At 39.5% G+C, this 23,685-nt stretch overlaps 1 protein-coding gene across 4 annotated transcripts in view; it reads left to right on the top strand.

The window, feature by feature from the left end:
* Positions 1–23,685, top strand: part of LOC141777700 (extended synaptotagmin-2-A-like) — a 60,596-nt gene that overhangs the window by 20,995 nt on the left and 15,916 nt on the right. For all 4 annotated transcript variants that reach the window (XM_074652202.1, XM_074652201.1, XM_074652200.1 and 1 more), the window contains exons 4-12: positions 184–318; positions 1,620–1,696; positions 2,576–2,648; positions 5,428–5,517; positions 12,600–12,655; positions 19,186–19,306; positions 20,737–20,913; positions 22,494–22,576; positions 22,909–22,957. In XM_074652202.1, the coding sequence (XP_074508303.1) occupies positions 184–318; positions 1,620–1,696; positions 2,576–2,648; positions 5,428–5,517; positions 12,600–12,655; positions 19,186–19,306; positions 20,737–20,913; positions 22,494–22,576; positions 22,909–22,957 (861 nt within the window). The remainder of the gene's footprint in view (positions 1–183; positions 319–1,619; positions 1,697–2,575; positions 2,649–5,427; positions 5,518–12,599; positions 12,656–19,185; positions 19,307–20,736; positions 20,914–22,493; positions 22,577–22,908; positions 22,958–23,685) is intronic.

Raw genomic sequence — 23,685 nt, 5'->3', positions numbered from 1 at the left:
AGGCATGCAGTAAAAACAGCCCTCTCTAACGGCTGCAGCTAACAGTGTTACCAAGAATGTGGCATCTGGCTGAAACGGGTCTTAGCTCCAGCCTGGTGTCGACCATGTGGGATTTGGACAGGATCCATTTGTCTAATTCTCTCTCTCTCTCTCTTTCTCTCTCTCTCTCTCTGTCTCCCTCAGACGGTGAAGCAGATGTGGCCGTTCATCTGCCAGTTTGTGGACAAGCTGTTCAGAGAGACCATCGAACCGGCGGTGAAGGAAGCCAGCCCTCATCTCAGCACCTTCTGCTTCACCAAGATCGACATGGGCGACAAGGTGATGAGATAGCAACACCCGGACTGTCATGATGATGCAGTATTTGATTTGTAAAGGGAGTTTAAAATGAACCTTCCTCACTCCTCCCCTCTTTTTCATAGACCCGTTTTGTCCTTTTTTTAGGGGGGGGGTGGTGGTACAGAGGGTCTTTAGGGGGAGATAGCAGGTCAACAGTAGATGTCACATAGAAGTGGTGTACATCATCTGAAAGCTGAAAACCTGGAGATTAATTTGAGATGCAGCTCAGCACTGAGTGTGAAGTTGTTTTAGTCATTCCTCAGAAATAAAAATTGAAAAAATAAATTGTGAAAGTTTGGGTTGATACTGTTTGTTACACAGATTTGGTGCTAAATTTAGCCATTTTTTACCACTGGAGAATTGATAAAAATGATCAATAATCCCTCCAAAATACCACATTAAGACACCAAGATCTTGAGGAACACCATAGAAAAAGCCATGCTGTGATATGGTTTCAAAAACTTTTGACATTTGGAGATTTCTGCAAGAATTGCATTTTTTGGCGATTGGATGGCGACAGTTCTGTTGTGTAAACTGCTCAGAAACCCCCTTATTGTTAATCTAGCTAGGAAAGCCTCCATCCTCTGAATGCTCTAGGTCTGTAGTTTGTGGCTGTACAGTTTCATGAGTCTGTGATTATCCTACAGGTCACCACAGGTCATTTTATACAATGGGGTCAATGAAATGGCTCCTATGGGGCTCAAAAACAAAGAAAACTGTGACACAAAGCAACAACAGTACAAACAGAGAGATTATCCCATAAAATGATTAGTTGTACTAGAGCTATTACATCTCATTCTTCTCTGTTTTAAAGCACTTTTCAAAGTGGCAACAACAATAAAATCAAACAAAGAAATATGAAATACTGTAGTACTATTTGGAAAATGTCTTAAAATAAAATATTAAAGTATTAGTAATTTGTATTAAATGGGTTAAAACATGCACAGTAATAATACTGTTGCTCATAGCTTCTGTCAAAGTGTAGGTGTTTAGATCTTTTATTGGTACATTTCTATTTTCGTCTTCTGTGTTGCAGTTGAACTTCCATGACTCACATGGACTGAATGTTTTAACTCTGTCTCAACAGAACAAATATTTGTTGTGAAAAGCATCCCTCTTTTGTTTGTCTTTTCTTAAACCACATACTGTACTGAGGCAGATTTGGCTCACATTTCAGAGCATCACATGTAGGTGATGACCAGCAGATATTAAAGGTTTTCTGGTCAGAGTCGAGAGAGATTTGCTCACTTGCTCACCGTTTTGTGATGTCTTTGTGTCTGCAGCCGCTGAGAGTGAACGGGGTAAAAGTTTACACGGAGAATGTGGACAAGAGGCAGGTCATCATGGACATGCAGATCAGGTACACAGTCAACCTCTCACATTCACAAACACTTGGCTTTACCACTGATCGCTGCAGTTTCTGAAGATTAAGGCTGGTGATATTCCAGATGTTTCTTATGTTCAATAATCCCCATGAAAAGACCAACAATGAGTTGATCCCGCTACAAAGCAGCGAAAGTAGTGTAAATAGTCTCCAATGCACTATTTACTCCTGTTTATTAAAAAACTAAAGTGCCCAGCTGTTTTAGGAAATTACTGAACCTTTTTAAAATATTAAACTATATATTTTTGACTTCTTTTTATTGGTATTATACAAAATATGTATACATCTTCAGGTAGATATATACACTATATATATATAAAGTATATGATATATTCACTGTGCAATATAAACATTTCTGTTACAAAATCACAAAATCATTGCACAAATAATAAAAGTGACAGTAATAGAAGATAATTAGAAAAAAAATGATAATAGAGAAATTTAGAAAATAATAATAAACAAAAACAAAAAAAGAAATAAAAAAAAGAAAATAATAATAAATAAAAAAATACGCAGGGGTTGCAACTAACAATCGTTTTTGTTATAGATTGGTCTGTCGATTATTCTCTCGACCAAACGATCAATCGATTAGTCTACAAAATGTCCATCCCAGCCTCTCAAAGCCTACGAAAATATATACTCTTGAGCCGTATTAAAGATATCCATCTTCAGCAGTTCCCACTGGGCTACTACTGATGACACCAGCCTTTTTCTTTAAGAATAAAAGTGTCTAACAAGTGCTGTTGTTTGCTCTGTATTGAAACAAACACATGAAGCCATAAATATGCAGTTTATGAATGTGTTTCCTTTCACATCATAACATTAATCCTCTTATTGCATTTCTCTTCCTTTCAGTTTCGTTGGGAATACAGAGATCGACGTGGACATCAAGAAATTCTATTGCAGAGCTGGAATCAAAAGCATACAGGTAGTACTGCAGTGTGGGATGTACAATGTTAAGTACTATTAGTCATTTTTTATGCTGTGTCATGGTGCATATTTGTTAGCCAGGCTCACACAGAGCAAAGAATAGCTCTTTAAAACTAGTGGCAGGTCATGTGTGGTTCCTGCTGTGTAGCTAGATTCATCAACAGTGCTGAAACGATCGGTTCATTCATCCAGTAGTCGATCGGCACAAAATTAATGGTCAACATTTCTGACAATTCATCATTTGAAGTCATTCATCAGGCACATATTAGAAATATTCTCTGGTTTCAGATTCCCATATATGAGAATTTTCTGTTTTTCTCTGTTTTATATTGTTGTTAATTGGATATCTTTAGGTTTCGGGCTGTTGGTTGTACAAAACAAGTAATATGAAGACAGACAGCTGGGCTCTCTGCGCTTGTGATGGACATTTTTTTTACTATTTTAATAGGTTAATACCTCCTTTTTTTGTGCAAACAATTTTTCAGTTTTGTAAAATAAGTATTTCAATAGAAAAGCTAACATAAAGCTACAAAATAATACAAAATGCTAGGGTTGCAACTAATGATTATGAATAATCTGTCAGTTATGTTTTGATCAATCAATTAATTTAAGGCTTAGTCTATAATTTGTTCATTTGTTCATCACAATTGACTTGATTTGTCCGACCAACAGTCCAAAACTCAAAGATATGAAATTAACAGCGATATAATAGATATAGAGAAGAGCAGCAAATATAGATGCTAGAACCGGTGAATATGTGGAAATGTTATTCGCTAAAATATTTAAATGATTAATCAAAATATTTGATTTAATGGAAATTGGCTGATACTGTATATTAAACTGACGAATTGTTCCGGCAGTAAGAGGATACTAAAATAAAACAAATACATAGAAAGTTCAAATCAATTCAGTGCAAAATGTCACCAAATATTTAACCTTGAACCACATTAACATTAATATTCATTTTATGAGGTTATAGAGGATAAAAAGGAGACTTTCAGACAGATGTTGTTGGTGGCAGCCGTCGTTCCCTCGGTCATGACCACCCCATTAACCCCTGACCTCCCCAGAGACACTTTTACATAATGTGTTGACACAGGACTGATAAAGAAGACGTTATCCACTCGTCTGTTGGCATAGGATCAGGCCATATTTGCTGTTCAGAGATCAGAGAAAGCGAGAGGAGAGAGAAGAGTGGGAAAGATTTACAGAGAGAAAGAGGCAAAGTCAATATTTACCTCTTGTGTATGGCTTCAAATTTTATAGCGTCAGTCTCGGGGCTGTGTGTCAGCTTTTCACAGGCTGCTGGAGAATTAAGTAGTTTAGACGGCGAAGACGTTAACTTAGAGCTCATCGTGAATGATGAGTCACTCTCTAGGAAGAGTTCTCTCTCCATCAACTGTCAAATTACATCAACTCTATCCTTTTTTAGTCACATCAGTTACTGAGAAGAGAGCTTCTTCTTCTTCTGGTTAAATGCATCCTGACACAAATAATCTGCTGCACATGATTTATAAAGCGCACTCCTTCAGGCAGGAGGACGGCAGAGATAAACAAACTGCTATCTTCTATCTTTCCACCGCACCCATTCTGATGAGAAAAATGTTACTCAGTGAGTTAGGACCAAATTTGGTGGTGCAGACGGGCGGTCTACATATCTGAAGTTTGAGTCACTGCATCCAATGAGAAAGCAGCTTGAAGGAAAAACACTGAGGGGGAAAAATTCACTTGTTTCCTAAGAATTATCCCTCATATCTGTTCAGTTTAACATCAGTCCATTAAAATAGTTAATCTTGATTAATTGCAAATTATTCGCACAACAGGCAACAACAGCTGTCAGTGTGCTGACTTGACTATGACTTGCTCCAAACTGCATGTGATTATCATAAAGTGGGCATGTCTGTAAAGGGGAGACTCGTGGGTACTCGTGGGTACCTTTTAAAAAATCTATGACGGAAGACTTTGGCCAATCACAGGTCATTTCAGAGAGAGAAAGCGTTCCTATTGGCTGTGCTCCGGCTGGTGGGCGGTGCTTGATATTTCCTCAACTTGATCTCAACATGGCTGCCGGGTCACAAACTTTCTCATTTTACAGCTAAACAGTACACTACAAGATGTTTCTGAAAACATTGATTAATGAATCAGAATATTGATTCATGTTTGATCAGCGCTGCCTAGTTTGACCGTTTGATCGGAGTTTGCGAGTGATTGACAGCCGGCTCTCAAAGACAGCAGCTGGACAGCAGACTCCAGATCAGCTCTGATTGGTTGTTTTCCTCCTGTCTGTGAAATCTTGCAGATGCCATTAGGAGCACCGGAGGACACAGAGGAACATGATTTTTTTCATATTACCTGTCTCATGCACTACTGTCAGGATATAGCGACCGTTTCATAAAAATAACTTTTTTTAATCATATTTGCTCCGTTTCTACCCACTGTTGCTTTAAGTCCAATTCGTTTAAACAACATTTATAATGTGAGAAGTTTACCTTCTTCTGATTGGCCTCTCTCACCTAGTTTGACAGCATCTATGACACCTCTGTGAAGCCATGGTTCACATTCCTGGTCTCAGAAGTCTGTCTCTGGTCCTGCAGGTCATGAAAGATCACAAGCAACGATTGGTCGGGGCTCAACGCACAGCAGGAAAAAATCTGACACAGCGACCATCTCTAAAGACATAAGTGTCCTGTAGTCTAATAGAACAGTGAACAGGATCAGTAGGTTTCATCACTGTGGACTAACTGACTGATTCTGAATGTGTTTGTTCGTCCTTCCAGCTTCATGGGACGGTGAGAGTGGTGATGGAGCCTCTGCTGGGAGACATGCCTCTGATCGGAGCCCTGTCCGTCTTTTTCCTCAAGAAACCAGTGAGTACCTCGACCTTTGACCTCATCCTCTGACTGTGACTTCCTCATGTGGTGTACCAGCAGGGTAAAAAAACAAAACAGTTTTTGAAACTGCAGAATATTTTCACTGCAGGTGTTATTTTGATAATCAGATTTCCACCTGGATTTTAATCCTTTATTAGTATTTTTCATCATTTTAAATGAGAACAGATTAATATGTAATACCTGCCTGGATACATTAGCCAAACTCCGGTGTTCCGATTGAAGGAGGGGCCACCTAGAGTCATGTTTGGTGCTTTGCAAACTGTGAACAAAGAAAGATATGTTGTGTAATGCGCTAAAATATTTTTAAAAAAATGCATTTTGCAGAAGCACAAAGTAAGATGTTTATAAAGTTTGCTCTAATAACTTGTAGAATCAGCGGCACTCAAACAGGGAATTATTTCTGGATTTGTTCTGGATCAAGTTTTTGTTTGTAGCGTTCTACCTCTTGCACCACCAGGCGTTCAGAAAGATTTATTACTTTATATCTTCTGGATCTGGGTGGAGTTCACTGATAAGCTGCTGTTTAGGCGTTGGGCCAGTAGGATCCTGGTAATCGGTCCTCTGCCTGCACAAATCTATTCAAACCTTTTATTGTGTCGCAACTGTCGCAAATTCACATCGCTGCGGGTATGAATAGTTTTGATGCAACCGAGTATTTTGCATTTTGGTGTTGTTTATTCATCACTCTGAATGAAGAATGTGTGCCCTCTGTTCACACATTCATTGTACTATATTGAAGTAGACAATAGAATAGATTTGTACACAAAGTGCTGCTTTGGTTTCATACAAACATGCTGGATTGAATTCTAATTGTTAGATCATGCAGTTATCAATGCATTTTGTCCTTGTAGCACTGTGTGACAGTTCATTCTTGTTCTTGAAGATTGTAGTTTTAACAAAAATGACTCAAGTTCTCCTTACTACCTTTTTCCACACAAGTATAGACAAATTGCCAAATGAGTTACACTGTGTTTCATGTCAGGAACAAACCAAGTGTCACCAGTGAGTTCCTGTTGTCACAGGAAGTACAACATATTCAAATTCAGATCGAATTTATTGGCATTTGCACAGGTAGGTACAAGACAATACAGGTACATTGGAAATGTACAGGTACGCCTACATTGGATTATAGTATTAGCCTCAGACAGCTAGCATTGTGGCTAGTTTGATAAGCAGTACAAAGTTAGAGACTGGAAAAATACGCGTAGAATAATGAGTTGTTCTGTGAAATCCCCCCACCACGCTGCTTTCATATTCTTCCTGTGCCAGCCTGGCAGAACGGCATTGTGGTCCTCCGCCGTGGTTTGCATCTAGAGCGCTAACTAGGCCATGGAAAGACATGCGCCCACTTCACTGTGCTGCACAACCCACGAACACACCCAAACACACGGTCGCACGCACACTAAACTGTATTTGTCCGTCCACGCAGTCTAACACACAGACATGAGGATTAAAGAGGAACCAATTTCACACATCATGATCATTTTAGCTTAAGTGACATCACTCGAGTATCTCTGCAAGTTTATAACAGATAGCATCTGTTATCTACAGGAGATGTGGAGAAGGATGGAAGGAAGGAAGGATCTAATTGAGTTACATTCCTAGCTAGATTGACAATAAGGGGGGTTTCTGAGCAGTTTCCACCACAGAAGTGCTCATCATCCAATCAAACCAAATCAGAGCATGGCTTTTTCTATGGTGTTCCTCAAGGTCTTGGTGTCTTAATGTGGTATTTTGGAGGAATTATTGATCATTTTTTTATCAAAAAACTTAGCACGAAATCTGTGTAACAAATGGTATCATCCCAAAAATTGCCATGAGACATAATAGAGCATGGGGATGACCATCACAAACTCATATCATCATGTTCTACCCTTTCACAATTTATTTTCAATTGATTAATTCATTTATTAATTCATTTTAATTCATTGACTATTCATCTACCCCTGAACATCCCGTGTCTACTACCCCTACTCCTGTAAAAAGAGAGCGGAATGGTAAGGGGTTAAGTATCTTTTTTTTTACTGGACAGACAACAGGGATAAATGCTCTGGAATGATGTCTAATTAGTGCCCGTTAGCTAGCTCACTCAACACAATTATACCAAAGCAACAACAAAAATACATGCATCCAACTTTGTGGCTGCAGACCACAACACGCTCAAGACAGTGTCCTCATTCGCCTCAAGACACAACCATGTTCCCTTCCTCTGTCTCACACACACACAAACATACTCACACTGATGAAAGAAAGGCAGCTGCTCAGAATATCTACACCGCAGACGGAAAATGACTGCCTGCGAGACTTAATCACAGGGAGCGGGGAGTTAGCACATCACCAAAACATGCCCGTCTTTACAAAAAGTAGTTCTCAACTTTCGTTCTCAACAATAAAGAAGTAATTAGTTAAAGAGGAGGCAGGTATACCTTAACAGAACATCACAGACATGAGTGATAAACGATGAGTGGTTTTGAGACTGATTATGTAATGCAGTAAGAGAGAATGAGAGGCTCTTTAATGCTGTAAACAATCTAAATAATCTTACACCAGACTGCCTGAGGCTTTACTGTCTGCACAGAACAGACAGATACTGCTTTGTTTACACAACACTGTTCACAAAAAAAAAAACAGGTGATACACTTTTACTTTTTTAAAATCCAGTTTTCACTTCCCTTTTAAATAATAAATGTATTTTTGGGGAGTGTCGTCAGCCGATACTGCACTGTTCAAAAGCTCAAAAAGCAGATTATTACAGTGATCTTTCATCTTTAAATCTAACGTTTCCCACATGCCAGTCATCACTACAGAAGATGTTGAGTGACTGAACATCATTCTGGCCCGTAGAATTATATTTCAAATTCTTGTCCACAAAGTGATGTTTCCAGATATAAGAACAGATTTTTGACATTATGTACATGGAATCTGGGATTTTCTATTCAAGGTACAGATGCAGTCATTAAAAGAATGAGCAGTCATGGGAAGTAACTAAGTACTGTAGTTAAGTACATTTTGGTACTTGTACTACAGTACCAAATCTGTTCAAAATGGACCTTAAAGGGAGATTTGTCAAGTATTTAATACTCTTATCAACATGGGAATGGACAAATATGCTGCTTTATGCAAATGTATGTATATATTTATTATTAGAAATCAATTAACAACACAAAACAATGACAGATATTGTCCAGAAACCCTCACAGGTACTGCATTTAGCATTAAAAAATATGCTCAAGTCATAACATGGCAAACTGCAGCCCAACAGGCAACAACAGCTGTCAGTGTGTCAGTGTGCTGACTTGACTATGACTTGCCCCAAACTGCATGTGATTATCATAAAGTGGTCATGTCTGTAAAGGGGAGACTCGTGGGTACCCATAGAACCCATTTACATTCACATATCTGGAGGTCAGAGGTATTCTGAAATGTGCCATTCTGCATAATGACTACTTTTAATTTTGGTACTTTAAATATATTTTGATGCAAACACTTCTGCTTGTGCTTAAACCTGCAGCAGGCAGAATATTTTTGGCATCATCGGGCAAAAATTCCATAATAACCTTTCAGCATATTGTAATTCAAGTGTTCTGAGAGATAACTATAACTTTTGTAATCACATTTGCTCCATTTCTACCCTCTGCTGCTTTAAGTCACATTCTGAATGCAGAACTTACAACCGAGTATTTCTACACCCTATTGCTACTTTTACTTAAGTAAAATGTCTGAGTATTTCTTCCACCACTGAACGTGAATCTTGGGTTTAAATGCATAACCTAATATAAGTATAATATTTTTTAAGCTCAAGCTTCTCTGTATATATGCAGAGACATTTTAGCAGTTTTGTGTGTCACTTCTCCTCGTTGCTCTTCATCTGCTTTCGGCCGTAAAAACAGTTTGCAGCACTTGACATTTTAAGCCTCTTTTATAACCTTTTTAAACTTTACGATCACTCTTAATCCTTAACATACTCACATACACACACACACACACAGACACACACACTCCTTCTCTCTCTGGCTCCTACTCGTATGCAGAAACGTCCACCTCACAATATCAATGGTATGTTTCAAAACACAAACACGCAGACATCATTTCATTCCACCTTAAGTCCACATATATGCTAACCTTGACAGTTGCCACGTGGCTCTCTCTCCTTTTATAGACCGTGGACCGGTGTTATTTTGAGCTGGGTGCCTTCCCAACACGAGGCTGGTTACTGTCTCATGAACTAGACCTTACAGTTTGTGATGATGATGATGATTGAACAGTGACTTGCAGTCAGTCTGCTCTGCTGCAGGAGCACTGCAGACTGGCTCACAGATTGAAACAGATACTTCTCCTCAGTTCTGACTCATTTGTTTACGCTCTCTAAATCAAGTGGTCCTGATTATCAAGTCAAAGAGCCTCCCTGTCTCAGCCTGTCTCACTCAGACCCGGAAGTCGCTGCTTGCTCACCTCACCTTGGCTCCACCCTATTTTGAAAATTAGGATTTTTTACCTTCAAGTCCTGACAAAAAGACTAAGCAGTAAACCCTAAAACTCCAGGCTTCTTAAGGACAATATGTCCATGTTTTTCTACAGTCTTTGCTGCTGTTACTACTCCTTCTGCTCCGACTACTACCACCATTATGCCATGCTGCTGCTCCTCCTACGACTATTGTTAGTACTGCTTTTACTGCTCCTACTATAATCACTGCTGCCTGTACTGTTACTACTGTTAGCACCAGCTGTATGGCAGCAGCAGCAGCAGCAGCAGCAGCAGCAGCAGCAGCAGCAGCAGCAGCAGCAGCAGTAACCACAATATTCAGAAAATATCAGGGTGTGTCAGGTATGTGTGCTGTGATTCAGCCTTGGTTTAATACTGCAGTCGTTCCTGTCTGACACCATGATGAATATGCGACTTCCTCATCATAATCCGGTTCCTCAGGTAACCCAGTTTTATATTGGAAGTATATAAGCCTCAAAACTGGGTTAGAAAACCAGGTTAAGCTCCCATTCTGAATATGACAATCCTGAGTGTAGGGATTGTAAGGTTTCATGTGCAAACGCAGAATCGCTCATGATTTTTGCCGCAATGCCAACGAATATATGGTGGAGTGCAGCACCTCCATTAAAGGTTATCATTACATCATCATCTCCATACTGTTCTGTTTGTACTGAGAGGCTCAGCCACGGGGGCCTGTCAGGTCAATATTAACAGCTCATCCTGAATAATTGAAATAGTGAAAGCATTGTAGTGACCTAATCACAAGTGATAATCTGTCTGCATCCTTTCTTTCTTTCTTTTCTTTTTTAGCCGTGCCAAGAGGTTAGGGAGTATGCAGTCATGTGCACTAACATCACACGTAGCCAAACACACACACATTAGGACGGTAGCTAACAGATAATCCTTTCTCATCAATTCAAAAGCAAACCTGTGTATCCACTGCCGCAATTACTGTGACAAGTAGGGCTGTCAACGTAATCACGACATCATTGCGTTAACGCAAATTAGTTTTAACACCAATTTCTGTAATGCATTAACGCAACTTGTGATTTTTAGGTTGTAGTGGGCTCAGTTTTAAAGCTAGAGTGAAGGTATCATATGAAACTATAAAACCTAAGGAACCCATCGGTACCAATCATGTCATACTAGCTTGTCACGAAAGAGGTTAAATAACGCTCCAAACTTACGCTACGTTTTGGCGAGGAAAAACTGGCATGGCCATTTTCAAAGGGGTCCCTTGACCTCTGACCTCCAGATATGTGAATGAAAATGGGTTCTATGGGTACCCACGAGTCCCCCCTTTACAGACATGCCTACTTTATGATACCCACGTGCAGTTTAAGGCAAGTCATAGTCAAGTCAGCACACTGACACACTGACAGCTGTTGTAGCCTGTTGGGCTGCAGTTTGCCATGTTATGATTTTACGTATTTTTTATGCTTTTATTATTATTGTCGTTTATATTATGTCTGTGTTTAAGTAAGAAGACATTTCAATGCACTGATAAGTTTATTGTTCAACCGTTAAATGCTCTGCTCAGTACATATCTTATATTACTATTAAGTTATTACTTATATTATTATTACTATTTTATATTATACTATTGATAGGTCTTTTGGGGTTTTAACTCTCAAACATCAATACCTTAATTGTGTTTTTTAGTTGTTTTATACTGTCGAGAATGCAAACCTCCTAAAGTGTGTTTTTTAACAAGCGTTTTCTTTCCTCAGTGATCCACCTGTTAAATTAATTTAAAGTAATATTAGGAGATCTTTTTTTACTACAGTTAATGTTCTGTTTTCTGTTTTCACTTGTTTTTCATTAACTGTGGATTTCTTTGCATAATGTTGGGTTCTTTTGTTGCTGATGAGAAACTGTTTTCACATTTTGTGACTTATTTTGACTTCTCTCCTGATCTACTGTAACATCGAACAGATGTTTATTTGTTAATCTAATTTCATTTACAAAGTACCTTACCACACATACTTCCTGTTTGTTAGAAGCCTAACCCAATCTGCCCGGCTCTATTGATTATCGGGTCGATTGAATTCGGGTCGGGCTCCTCAGTTCCTGCTGCCGCTGCTCTGCTGACTCATGATGGTGTCAGTTAGGAGCTGATAATGTGTAGAACAAGAGCTCAGACAGCAGTTTATTGTTCCATACCAAACCTTTTATTTCATATTTAATGTTTCTGCCGTAGTTGAGTTTATTATATGAAGGAAAAATGTAGAGATATGATTTTTTCCTCAAATCTTGTTTAGGGTTGGGATGATTTGGGCTTTTGAATCAGATTCATTTAGTTAGTTAGTTCCAACACTCACATTATTAAATAGATTTGACTATTTTGATGCCAGAACATTGCACAAAAAAATATTATTCTTAAATAATGTTGCTGCATTAAAGTTTGGGGTTTAGTTCAACTGATTGTCTCCTTAAAAACTGATCTGTGGTGGGAACAAAAGTCATGTGTGCTTTTCAGTAGATCATGTTTTCCCTTTTAAACCCTTCTTTTATTATCTCTTTTATTTAAACTCTTTTATTAAAATCTAAATCATATTTCTTCTCTCCCTTTCAGTTGCTGGACATCAATTGGACGGGACTGACAAACATGCTGGACATTCCCGGTGTCAAGTAAGTACAGTAACTGCATGCAATGTGTTGTGACTAAAGCCTCTCTCCCACTGGACGAACAACCCACCAGCATCTGGCTTTTGTCCTTAGTGGGAAAGGTTATGATCAGCATTCATTCCCGGAAAACAAATGACTCTGCAGTAGTCACGGTTATTTATTGGCTCCAGCTTGGATCATACCTTGCTTGGCAGAGAGAATAGCGGGATCACATATCACACAAAAATCCATCTTTGAAGGCTTCAAGTAATGCATTTGTGTCAGTCAGTGTCTTACTGGCAGCTACAGGTGTGGTTTAGGTGTGTGTGAGGCGACACAGAGAGGGGACTGTTGGTTCTAAACAACAATGGCGGCTCCTGAAAAGGTTAGCGTAGATGCTGTAGCATCATCTCTATCAGAACTGGAGAGTATTTCTTCATTGAAAGAAGAACAAAGAATGGCACTGAAGGCTTTTCTACATGGAAAAGATGTTTGTGCTCTTCTCCCGACTGGCTTTGGCAAGAGTTTAATTGACAGATGGTTCATCCAATCACTGTCAAGTATTTTTTGAAAGTGCCTGCCCTTTTCCAAACAGTTTCCAATGACGGCTTCTCAGATGGTTCCGTGTAATCAGTGGGCGACCTCCGGGTCTGTAAAGTGAAGTACCTTAAACCTGCATTATTTCTAACAGCCAGCAGGGGGCGACTCCTCTGGTTGTATAGAAGTCTATGGGAAAATGAGCCTACTTCTCACTTGATTTATTACCTCAGTAAACATTGTAAACATGAGTTTATGGTCTCAATCGCGAGTTTCAAGTCTTCTTCAATACAGCATGACGTTCATTTAGTAAATTATGGTCCCATTTAGAGTCAGATAGACCATAAAGCAGGGGATGCTTTAGGGCGGGGCTACCTTGTGATTGACAGGTCGCTACCACGGCATTATCCGGTCTGGGAGTTGTCCGTGTTTTTGTCTTAGATCTTTATATCTTTCACAGTGTGTTTTCAGCTCATGGAAGTTAATTATAACCTTTTTGGTCGCCTGAAAATGTCTTATTCAGCATTTGTTTGTACTTAGCTCCACCCTTTAGTGTCACATCGGGTCTCAAAAAAACAAGATGGCGACGGCCGAAATGCCGAACTCAAGGCTTCAAAACATCAGTCCACAAACCAACGGGTGACGTCACTGTGACTACGTCAACTTCTTATATGCAGTCTTTGTGTGTAACGAACCATCTGGCACATCAGGTTAGCTCTGATCGGCAGTGATGGAAACATGACATCCGGGTGGACTCGCTAATTTCGCACCTGTTCCGCCGCTTTCTTTTTTCATCTCAGCCACAAATTCCGTCCGTCTCCGTCCAAGCAGCGCGCAAACATTGTTCCAAATTAGTCGGCGCTGAGTTTGAAAGAGAGACTGAATAATTAACAGATAACCACCATAACATTTTCACTGTTAACTAACAGCATTTGTGTTGTTGAACGTGACACACACAGGCGTCCACTACCTATTTTAACCCGTCTCATGTGTGGGGGTGTTAGTGTGTCTGTGGGTCATTTGATGTTAATTAGAATGAATCAGTTTACTTTGTTGTTAAGAGCTGAGCAACCATATCCTGAACACACACACACACACACACTATTTTGTCTCCATGTGGTCGTGCTCTCACACACTATGTACATCCTATGTTTGGATCTCAGTGTGCTATAAGCAGTACACATAATGCACACACACACACACACACACACACACAAGTTTAAGGGTTGCTGTTACGTCATATCTTTGAGCTGAGGTCGGACGTCACTGTTTAATTAATATTTACCTACATAAATACCATATAAAGAGCAGCACATTTTAGATCAGTTATTATTTTGGATCAGTATTCAGCTGTAATACATTTAAACATTTATGTCCACGTCTGTCATCTGGCATTGCATTGTCGGAATATTTCAACCTCATATTAGGCTGGATGAAAATATTATTATGGTTTAAGTGAACTCTACTTTCCAATGCAAACTGCTGGGCACATTATGAGGGCACCGAAATGAGTTCAGAGCTCAGATGAATTCAAATTCCTCATTCAAATGATGTACTGTACAGTGAGAGTGTCAGCGCCAACAGAGAAGCATTCAGCATGAAACATGTTTTATAGTTTCTATCTCGTTTGATATAATAATCAACAAACACAGAAACAGCTTTTTATATCACATTCTTCTTAAACCACAAGTATTTAACCAAAACATTTGAGCAGCGTTTTCTAACTTGTGTTTTCTATTTAACAAGTTTTGTTTGTTGAGCTCAAAATGTTAAAGGTGCTCTGTGGAGTTTTTTGTAAACAAACTAAACTTATGTTTGCATTCGGTGTTACTCACCTTGGTGTCTAACAAATGCGAGGGATATATTTCATAAAACAATTTTTCAAAAAATTTTGAAACCTGTATTGTTTACATCCATTTTTACTAGCAAGAAATCTTCTTCTCTAGTCTCCAACCTTTGCCGAAGCATTGCTGCGTTTCCTGGCACATTACTGCCTCCGGTCGATCAGTGGGATAGTGTGACACCATTGGCAGGAATGTGTATCGCGTCGTCCGTCGTTCGCATCGTACACGAGACAAACAAAACAGCCCCTAGAGGTCAAAAACTCCACAGGTTACCTTTAATAGAGCCACATACTGTATAGCACAGAGAGTGAGGCTTGCTGCCAATGTGTCCTAGCAGCCAACTGCCAGAAAAAATTCCCCTGCAGCCCAAAATGCATCTCACCATAGACTGCCATTAAAAAGGGACATCTGTACAACTGTGGACCAGAAACCTTGAACTGCACATTATCTATTTCTCTTTATACATCCATGGTTCAGCTTTTTCAAACTGACTGGTTATTTTGCCGTTTATTACAAAATATTTAGCCCAAATATAAAACCTAACGCAGTCTGTGCAGCAGGTACTTGAATGCACATTTGTGCATATTTGACTTGTGCATAAATATAGTAGAGAGTAGAAATGCCAGAAATGCAACAAAAATCTTACATATTGCAAAGAAAAGTTTGCATATCGAAAAAGAGACGTTGACGTTGTCGTGCTTGCTTCTTCCCCTACTGGAGACAAAACACTCAACATTTCAGAGGGCTGTTTCACAAAAGCAGAATGAATAAATCCAGGATAAGCGAGAAAGCGAGGCTTGACCTAGTCTAGTCAGTTCATCCTGTCTTATAACACGACGTTGTTGAATACTCAATTCTGATTGGTTAATCACGGCGTTCTGCGGTCTGTTATAAACTGTATTTGCTTAATTGTACAGTAGTTGATGGAAATACACACTGATTTACATTTGGTTTGTTGTTTAAATTCAAGTATTTTCACTTAAAGCTTGAATTTTGCTAAATTAACCCTTGTGCAAAATGTTACTAAAGAGTCTTTAAAGCAGCAAACTGAAGTGCTTTTATAAACCTGTTGTGGGTTGAATTTTATGTCAGCAGGTGATAGAGAAAAGCTATAATTTAGTCCTTGTCAGGAAATATCACATATGATTACTCTGAACCATTAACAGTAGGAACTAAACTAAAAACATGGCGAGCACTCAGAGCTCTTTGGAGCGTGCAGAAGCAGAAGCAGAAGCACATCCTTCCAGTTCAGTATAATGACAAAATGAAGCCGGTGCTTTGAAGAGATGTTCCCAGTGGACACGCAGCCAGTCTATCAGGCTCTCAGGCTCTGCTGCTCAAACCATTACATTAACCACCGGATCACAGGGTGGATTATGACCTTTAGTTTTCCCAGCTAAGTGTCGGTATTTATAGTAACGTGATTATGAAAGGAGACCCGCTGCAGACAGAGATGTGATGTTGGGCGGATTAGAAAGAAGCATTTCCAGACAGAACTTCTTTTAGTTCTGCATAAACCTCGAGGAAGACACAGCAACAACAACAAGCTTTAGATTTAACAGAAAAATACACACTGACGCACACACGTCAAGTACACTGCATGGTGGGGTTTTTATCAAAAAAGCACTGTACGATACTTTTGTGGTTCCATTGTGAGAGTTTTTGGAGCTGAAGTGAAACCAGAACCCTGTAGATCCTGGTCCAGAGTTAAGAAAACCTCACTCAGATCCAGATTGGCTTTTATGATATTTGTAAACTACAAGAAACTACAAATGTAACCATACACATTACGTGGTGCAGTTCACGCTAACAGAGACTAACACAGAGTCCTCTGTGAGGCTGTAACTAAACGCTAATGTCACCATGCTAACATGCCCACAATGAACAGGCTGGTCTCGTAGCTACGAAAAGTAATGCACTGCAATTCATGTATCCCACGAAATCAATTTGTATGTAATTAACGTAATGGTCAACCAGGACATATAAAGAGTGGTGAATGCAGCGTAGGGAGGAGGATGGTAAAAATCCAGAGCTTTCACCCAGGAGACCGGCGTTCGTGTCCCGTGTGAAACCAGAAGTCAACGCTGATTAATTTGACACGTAACTTGTGTGCTAAATTAACGTCACTTCCGGTGTTGTTTTAAGCCAAACAACAATCTTTCCCTGAACCTAACGAAGTAGTTTTGTTGCCTAAACTTAAGGAAGTTGTTCCCTGTGAAGACAGAAGTTTATCTTGAAAAGACTGTGTGCATGTAACGAGTGGAAATTGACACGCGTTGCTTTACGTTCGTAGGAAAACAAACATAAAAAGGAGGAATCACTTTTTTGTGAGATATCATACGAACCGTTATATGAGAATACGTTGCAATGACACTGCTAAAAGGTATAATATTTACCATGTTCACCATCTTAGTTAGCCCTGTGATAGTCTGGCGACCGGTCCAGGGTGTACCCCGTCTTCCCCTAATGTCAGCTGGGATCGGCTCCAGCCCAGCCCAGATAATGGATGGATGGACTATCTTAGTTTAGTAGTGTTAGCATGCACTTGCTAATTAACACTTACAAGAATGTACAGCTGATGTTGATGGTAATGTCATTGGTTTTGCAGGCATTTAGTCAAAAAACGAAGTATTTGAGACATCAAAATGTGACCTCATGATGATGCTAGATGGTGAAGCGATCACCAAAGTTATTACAATCTGTCCTGAGGAGAACGTGAGTGTGTGCACCACATTTCGTGGCACTTGGTCCAATAGTTGCTGAGGCGTTTCACTCAAAAGAGGAAAAGTCAGGGGATCACCAAAGTCATGAGGATACACCATCTGGGGACCATGAATATCTATACAAAATGTCACGACAATCCATCTAATAGTTGCTAAGATATTTCAGTCTGGTGGACCAACATAGAGCCGAGCAGCTAACATGGTTAATAACAATAGACAGTAGACAAGGTGTATCTTTAAGATTTGACTTTCCCCCCCGTCCTGTAGAGTGCTATTACCACACTGCTAACTGTGTTCCTCCATATTGACCTGTTGCTGTTTCCTGCTGGTTTACTGTTTGTCTTCAGCAGAGAAACTTGCTGCGGTTTCCAAAAAGACTCCGCCCTGTGAAATGTAGCTTTCCTTGTTCGGCAAGTTTGTGTGAAAACACCAGTGTGCGTGTGTGTGCGCGTTTGTGTGTGTGTGTGTGTGTGTGTGTGTGTGTGTGTGTGTGTGTGTGACCCCGCCCCACCCTCCTCACTCTCCGCCTGTGTGTTAGTGTGAGTCTCATTATTTCCTCAGTGGTTATTTGCATTTCTCAGGAAAAGCTGAGGTCACCCCTATGTGTTTAGTGGGCCAGCAGAGCAGACCAGGCATCAGCTAAAATCTGCTTTGTATTGACTTGAAATTCTGATCTGAAACTGAAACTGACCCAGGATCAGCTCTTTCAGGGGGAATTTATTTCTGTAGTGAGGCAGTGCAGCTGTGTCTTAATGCAGGTTGCTGCTGCCCTCTAGAGGACATGAAGGGGAATATAAGAATAGCATCAGTCTATATGCATAGTGCATAATGTACACACTGTATGAACAACGTGAGGACAAACTGCAGCCTAGACTGTGTGATCAACATGGTAGGATATTAGAGGATGATACAGTTAAAGAGGTGGAAATCAGGTGCCCCGGTAGCTCACCTGGTAGAGCGGATGCCCATACACCTCAGCGGCCCAGGATCCAATCCGACCCGCGGCCCTTTGCTGCATGTTGATATGTTGATGATAAAAACATCAATAAAGAAATAAACTAATAATAATAATGTGTGTATATATATATATATATATATATATATATATATATAAACAGTATATGCTGTATATGTAAGGGATAATGTACAGCAAGCTGGTCATTGTTGTGAAAGAATCCCCGACAGGGCGATGAGAGACGGAAGGGTGGACACAAAAACAGTCCGCCAGAGTCCGACAGTAGAAACTACGCCCATGGCAACGGTCTGCTATACATAGCAACGGTCTGTTATACAGAAATTACAGACTGCAGAACGCCATGATTGACCAATCAGAATCAAGTATTCAACACAGCCGTGTAATAAATATATGTATAATATATTATATATATATATATATATTACAGTATTTTAAGGCCTCTCATCACTTTCCTTCTCTATTCTCTCTCCTCAGTGGTTTGTGTGACAACATCATCCAGGACATCATCTACAGCTACCTGGTCCTTCCCAACCGCATCACCATCCCTCTGGTGGGGGAGGCCCAGCTGGCCCAGCTACGCTTCCCCATGCCCAAGGTAACACACACACACACACACACACACACACACACACACACACACACACACACACACACACACACACACACACACACACACACACACACACGATGAGTCAATAAATCTGTTGATTGGTGGATCATTTCTGGTTCCAGCTTCTTTTACACTGTTTTAAATCATTTTAACATGAATATGAATAGTGGAACCTGTTACATTAGTCATTCAATATTTATTCCAGCATATTCATGTATTATTGTATATCAGTAGCCGTATTTCCATTCACATATTTCTACGTGCATTTTGAAGTATCGCATTAGAAAAGCTGTATGATAATGGCAAAATTTGTTTAAACTTCCTCAATTGCGGAAAAAACAAAGTTTTTACTCTCTTGATTCAAAAAAGAGTTGATGCGCTAAATGGATTATGGAAACGAACATTTAACTCACATGACAGATCAGCTGTTTCTGCTGTTGCAGATTTTTATATTGTCTTCGTCTCCGGAGACATGAAACACCAGCTGACATGAGAGAACTATTAAAACTAATTCCTGAAGACCTTTCTCCATTTTTCCATCGTAGATGGTTCAATAGCCGAGGCGACTTGTTCTGTTTCCTGGCAGATTACAGCCATGTGTAGCCTATAGCAACAACTTCTGACCAGACTACGCTGTAGCCGAGTTTATTCGCTCCAAACCAGCTGATGCACCTAATTTGCATTTCTTTTTTTGACACATTTCATTAAAATTCACTTAAAATCCGCTTCGACAGTTGAATGGAAACACGACTAATGTGATTTTATTAAAAACGTTCCCTTTAGCTGCTTCTCCGTAGTAAATTAATCCAAACATGTCCCTTGAAACAGAACCTACACAGAGCTTTTGGACTAGTTAGTCCAAGTTAATATTCAATGCTTTGTGTTGTATTTGACATCCTGCAGCTTTAAAGCTAACTCACTTGTAGTCATCTTTGATTATATGTGAGGTCTGCTTGATAAACTCTTTCACCCCTCATGACTTGAGTATTAATCAACAGAGGGAACACTAACTAGTGTCAGCGTCTTACAGCTCCACGACGGTCTTGTGGCTAAAAATATCACTGATCTAAATTCTTTGTGAGCATCATTACACCATCTGTTTTTAGATAAACTACGCATCCTGTTCTTCATGAGCAAACGGGGAAACTGCCAACGCTGTTTCCTCTTTCTATTTTACCTCAGGTTAGCTTTCTATTGCTAAATAACTTCCAAATTGCCGGATGGTTACTAACAACACTCAGAGCTGACCTTTGGATTCGACCTTGAGGCATGTGTGGGTGCTCTTTTTTCAGAAGTCCACTCATTATCCTCACTTCTCCATGAAATATAAAACGATTTCAGAGGTTTCTTGGCCTCCCTCCTCTCTCGTGGTCCGGCCTCATCTTACACTCTCTGTCCCTCGTGTGTCCCCTCAGGGCGTCCTGAGGATCCACTTCATCGAGGCACAGGACCTGCTGGGCAAAGACAAGTTCCTGGGAGGGCTGATCAAAGGCAAGTCAGACCCGTACGGAGTCATCCAGGTCGGGACCCAGCTCTTCCAGAGCAAAGTCAAACACGAGACCGTCCACCCGAAATGGAACGAAGTCTACGAGGTGAGTGACATTTAATTATTTTATTCTGGCCTCATGCATGAAAAAGAATCCATCTAAATAAAGAACCTTCCTGTACAGCTGCAGTAAAGTGGTCGCACTTTAAACAGAAGCCCTGCTTGCTTTTTCTGCAGGCATCCAGTGATTTGTAGTCACAAATCACATGATAGTGATTATAATTTTATCCAAATTTCTGTATACAATAGGGCCGGATATCTGCAATGATCCCTCAATTCAGTCTGATTTTTTACATTCAGTTACATATACAAGATATAAAGGCAATTTTCAGAGTTTATCCTGAACTTAAATTACATTTTCTTTCACATGTGAGCAACTTTATATATATTTTATAGCTATCACATGCTGTAGCATAAATCACTTTATTAAATGCACAAAGACTTTATTTTCAAACAAAGTGCAGTCTTAACTTAACTTTTACCATTCATGACAAATAACCACGGTCTACACATAACATTTAAAATAAATGTACTGCGGGCTGCCAATGGATTAAAATATTTAATCGTGATTAATCACAAATTTATCGCACATTCTGTTCAAAATGTACCTCAAAGGGAGATCTGTCAAGTATTTAATATTCTTATCAACATGGAAGTGGACAAATATGCTGCTTTATGCAAATGTATGTACATATTTTTTATTGGAAATCAATTAACAACACATAACAATGACAAATATTGTCCAGAAACCCTCACAGGTACTGCATTTCATAACATGGCAAACTGCAGCCCAACAGACAACAACAGCCGTCAGTGTGTCAGTGTGTTGACTTGACTATGACTTGCCCCAAACTGCATGTGATTATCATAAAGTGGGCATGTCTGTAAAGGGGAGACTCGTGGGTACCCATAGAACCCATTTTCATCCACATATCTGGAGGTCAGAGGTCAAGGGACCCCTTTGAAAATGGCCATGGCAGTTATTCCTCGCCAAGATTTAGTGTAAGTTCGTAGCGTTATTCAACCTCCTTCACTACAAGCTAGTATGACATGGTTGGTACCGATGGATTCATTAGGTTTCGTAGTTTCATATGATACCAGTATCTTCACTCTAGCTTTAAAACCCACTACAACCTAAAAATCACAAGTTGCGTTAATGCATTAAAGAAATTAGTGGCGTTAAAACAAACACTTTATTATCACGTTAACTTTGACAGCTCTAAAAAAAACAAAAAACATTCTAGTCTTTAATTTTAATGCAAAAATTCCTGGAGACCAAATACTAATCCAAAGTATAATTTGTCACAAATGTTGACATATAAAGTCAAAGTGCAAAGACGCAAGTGGATGCAAATTCTTCTTCAAGTTGAATATGTGTCATCTTAAATGAAAAACTCCCCCATTACAAGGCTTTATGACTCCAATTCATTCATTCACAAAGGAAGACAAGAACCAAAAGAGAGAATAGGAGTTCCTGGTTAGTTCAGTGTTCAGTCTGAACGCACCTTGAGAGTGTTTTCATGCACCAGCAGTAAGTGGATCCAAAAACGTATTTGTCTAAACCCTGTGTGTCTCTGTCGAATCTACACCAGTCCTGTGTTCAGTGTGTTTATTTGTATTTTTCAGGCCTTGATGTACGATCACACGGGACAGAATGTGGAGATTGAGCTGTTTGATGAAGACACTGATAAAGACGACTACCTGGGAAGGTACAGCTTCTGTTAAAATAATAAAACTACAGCTTATTGCCATATTCAGAGGCCCCAATCGTTCACGTCATGCATCCACCTAAAATGCAAATAATCTTTTTGTCTCTCAGTTTCTAAAATATGAAGATGTGCTGCTTTTCTCTGTTCCACATTATTATAAGAGCTTTCACAGTGAAGTCTCAGTGGTGTTTAATGAGTGCAGCGTGACTTTAATTTCCACCAGAGAGCCCAGTAACTGAGCCGCCGTGTGAGAATCGTTCTGTCGTGACGCAGCGTGATGACTCAGCCTCGCTCACTGGAAGTTTTGTGTTGTTTGTGACTTTGTTTTTCAGCCTGATGATCGACGTGGCCGAGCTCGAGAAGGAACAGAAGGTCGATGAGGTAACCTGCACCACCTCCTCTAAGTGCCTTCAGCAGTCAGCTCCATTTTTAGACTCAAAAACTACATTACAGCCTGGAGACATGCAGTATAGTGATGTTTATGTGTGCTCATTACTGTGGTGTTTCTATACTGCATGTACAAGAGGTCACCTGTCACTTCAACACTCGTGTTTATCTGTTGATAAAGTTTGAGTTTTTGTAAGTTATATATTCCTTTTCCCTCCTTTTCAACCATGATGCATATTCAGCATAATACTGCTCACACTGACTACCCACTTCTTCTCGTTCTTTTTTTTTTTCTTTTTTCAGAAATTTAATTTTGTGACTTTTTTTCTCTCCTCCTTATTAGAATGACCTACCAGCACAGAACAAATAGATGGCATTTTTGCTCACATCATATACAAATAAATGACATACAAGTTGTACTATCATTTGAAATAAATAAAACAAATTTAAAAAAAGAAAATAATTAATGAAAGGCATACTTTATGTAACTTAAATCTCTTCCAAAATGTAGCTACTATGACATGGTTGGCACGGATGGATTCATTAGGTTTTTTCTAGTTTTATATGATACCAGTATTTTCACTCTAGCTTTAAAACAGAGCCGCTACAACCTAAAAATCACAAGCTGCATTAATGTGTTAAAGAAATTAGTGGCGCAAATTTACGTTAACGAGTTATTATCACGTTATATATATATATATTATCTAATAAGGAAGATAATC

This window comes from Sebastes fasciatus, chromosome 11, assembly GCF_043250625.1.
Source record: "Sebastes fasciatus isolate fSebFas1 chromosome 11, fSebFas1.pri, whole genome shotgun sequence".
Lineage (NCBI taxonomy): Eukaryota > Metazoa > Chordata > Actinopteri > Perciformes > Sebastidae > Sebastes > Sebastes fasciatus.
Note: the sequence above shows the minus strand (reverse complement) of the source record. Positions and strands in the feature narration are given on the sequence as shown.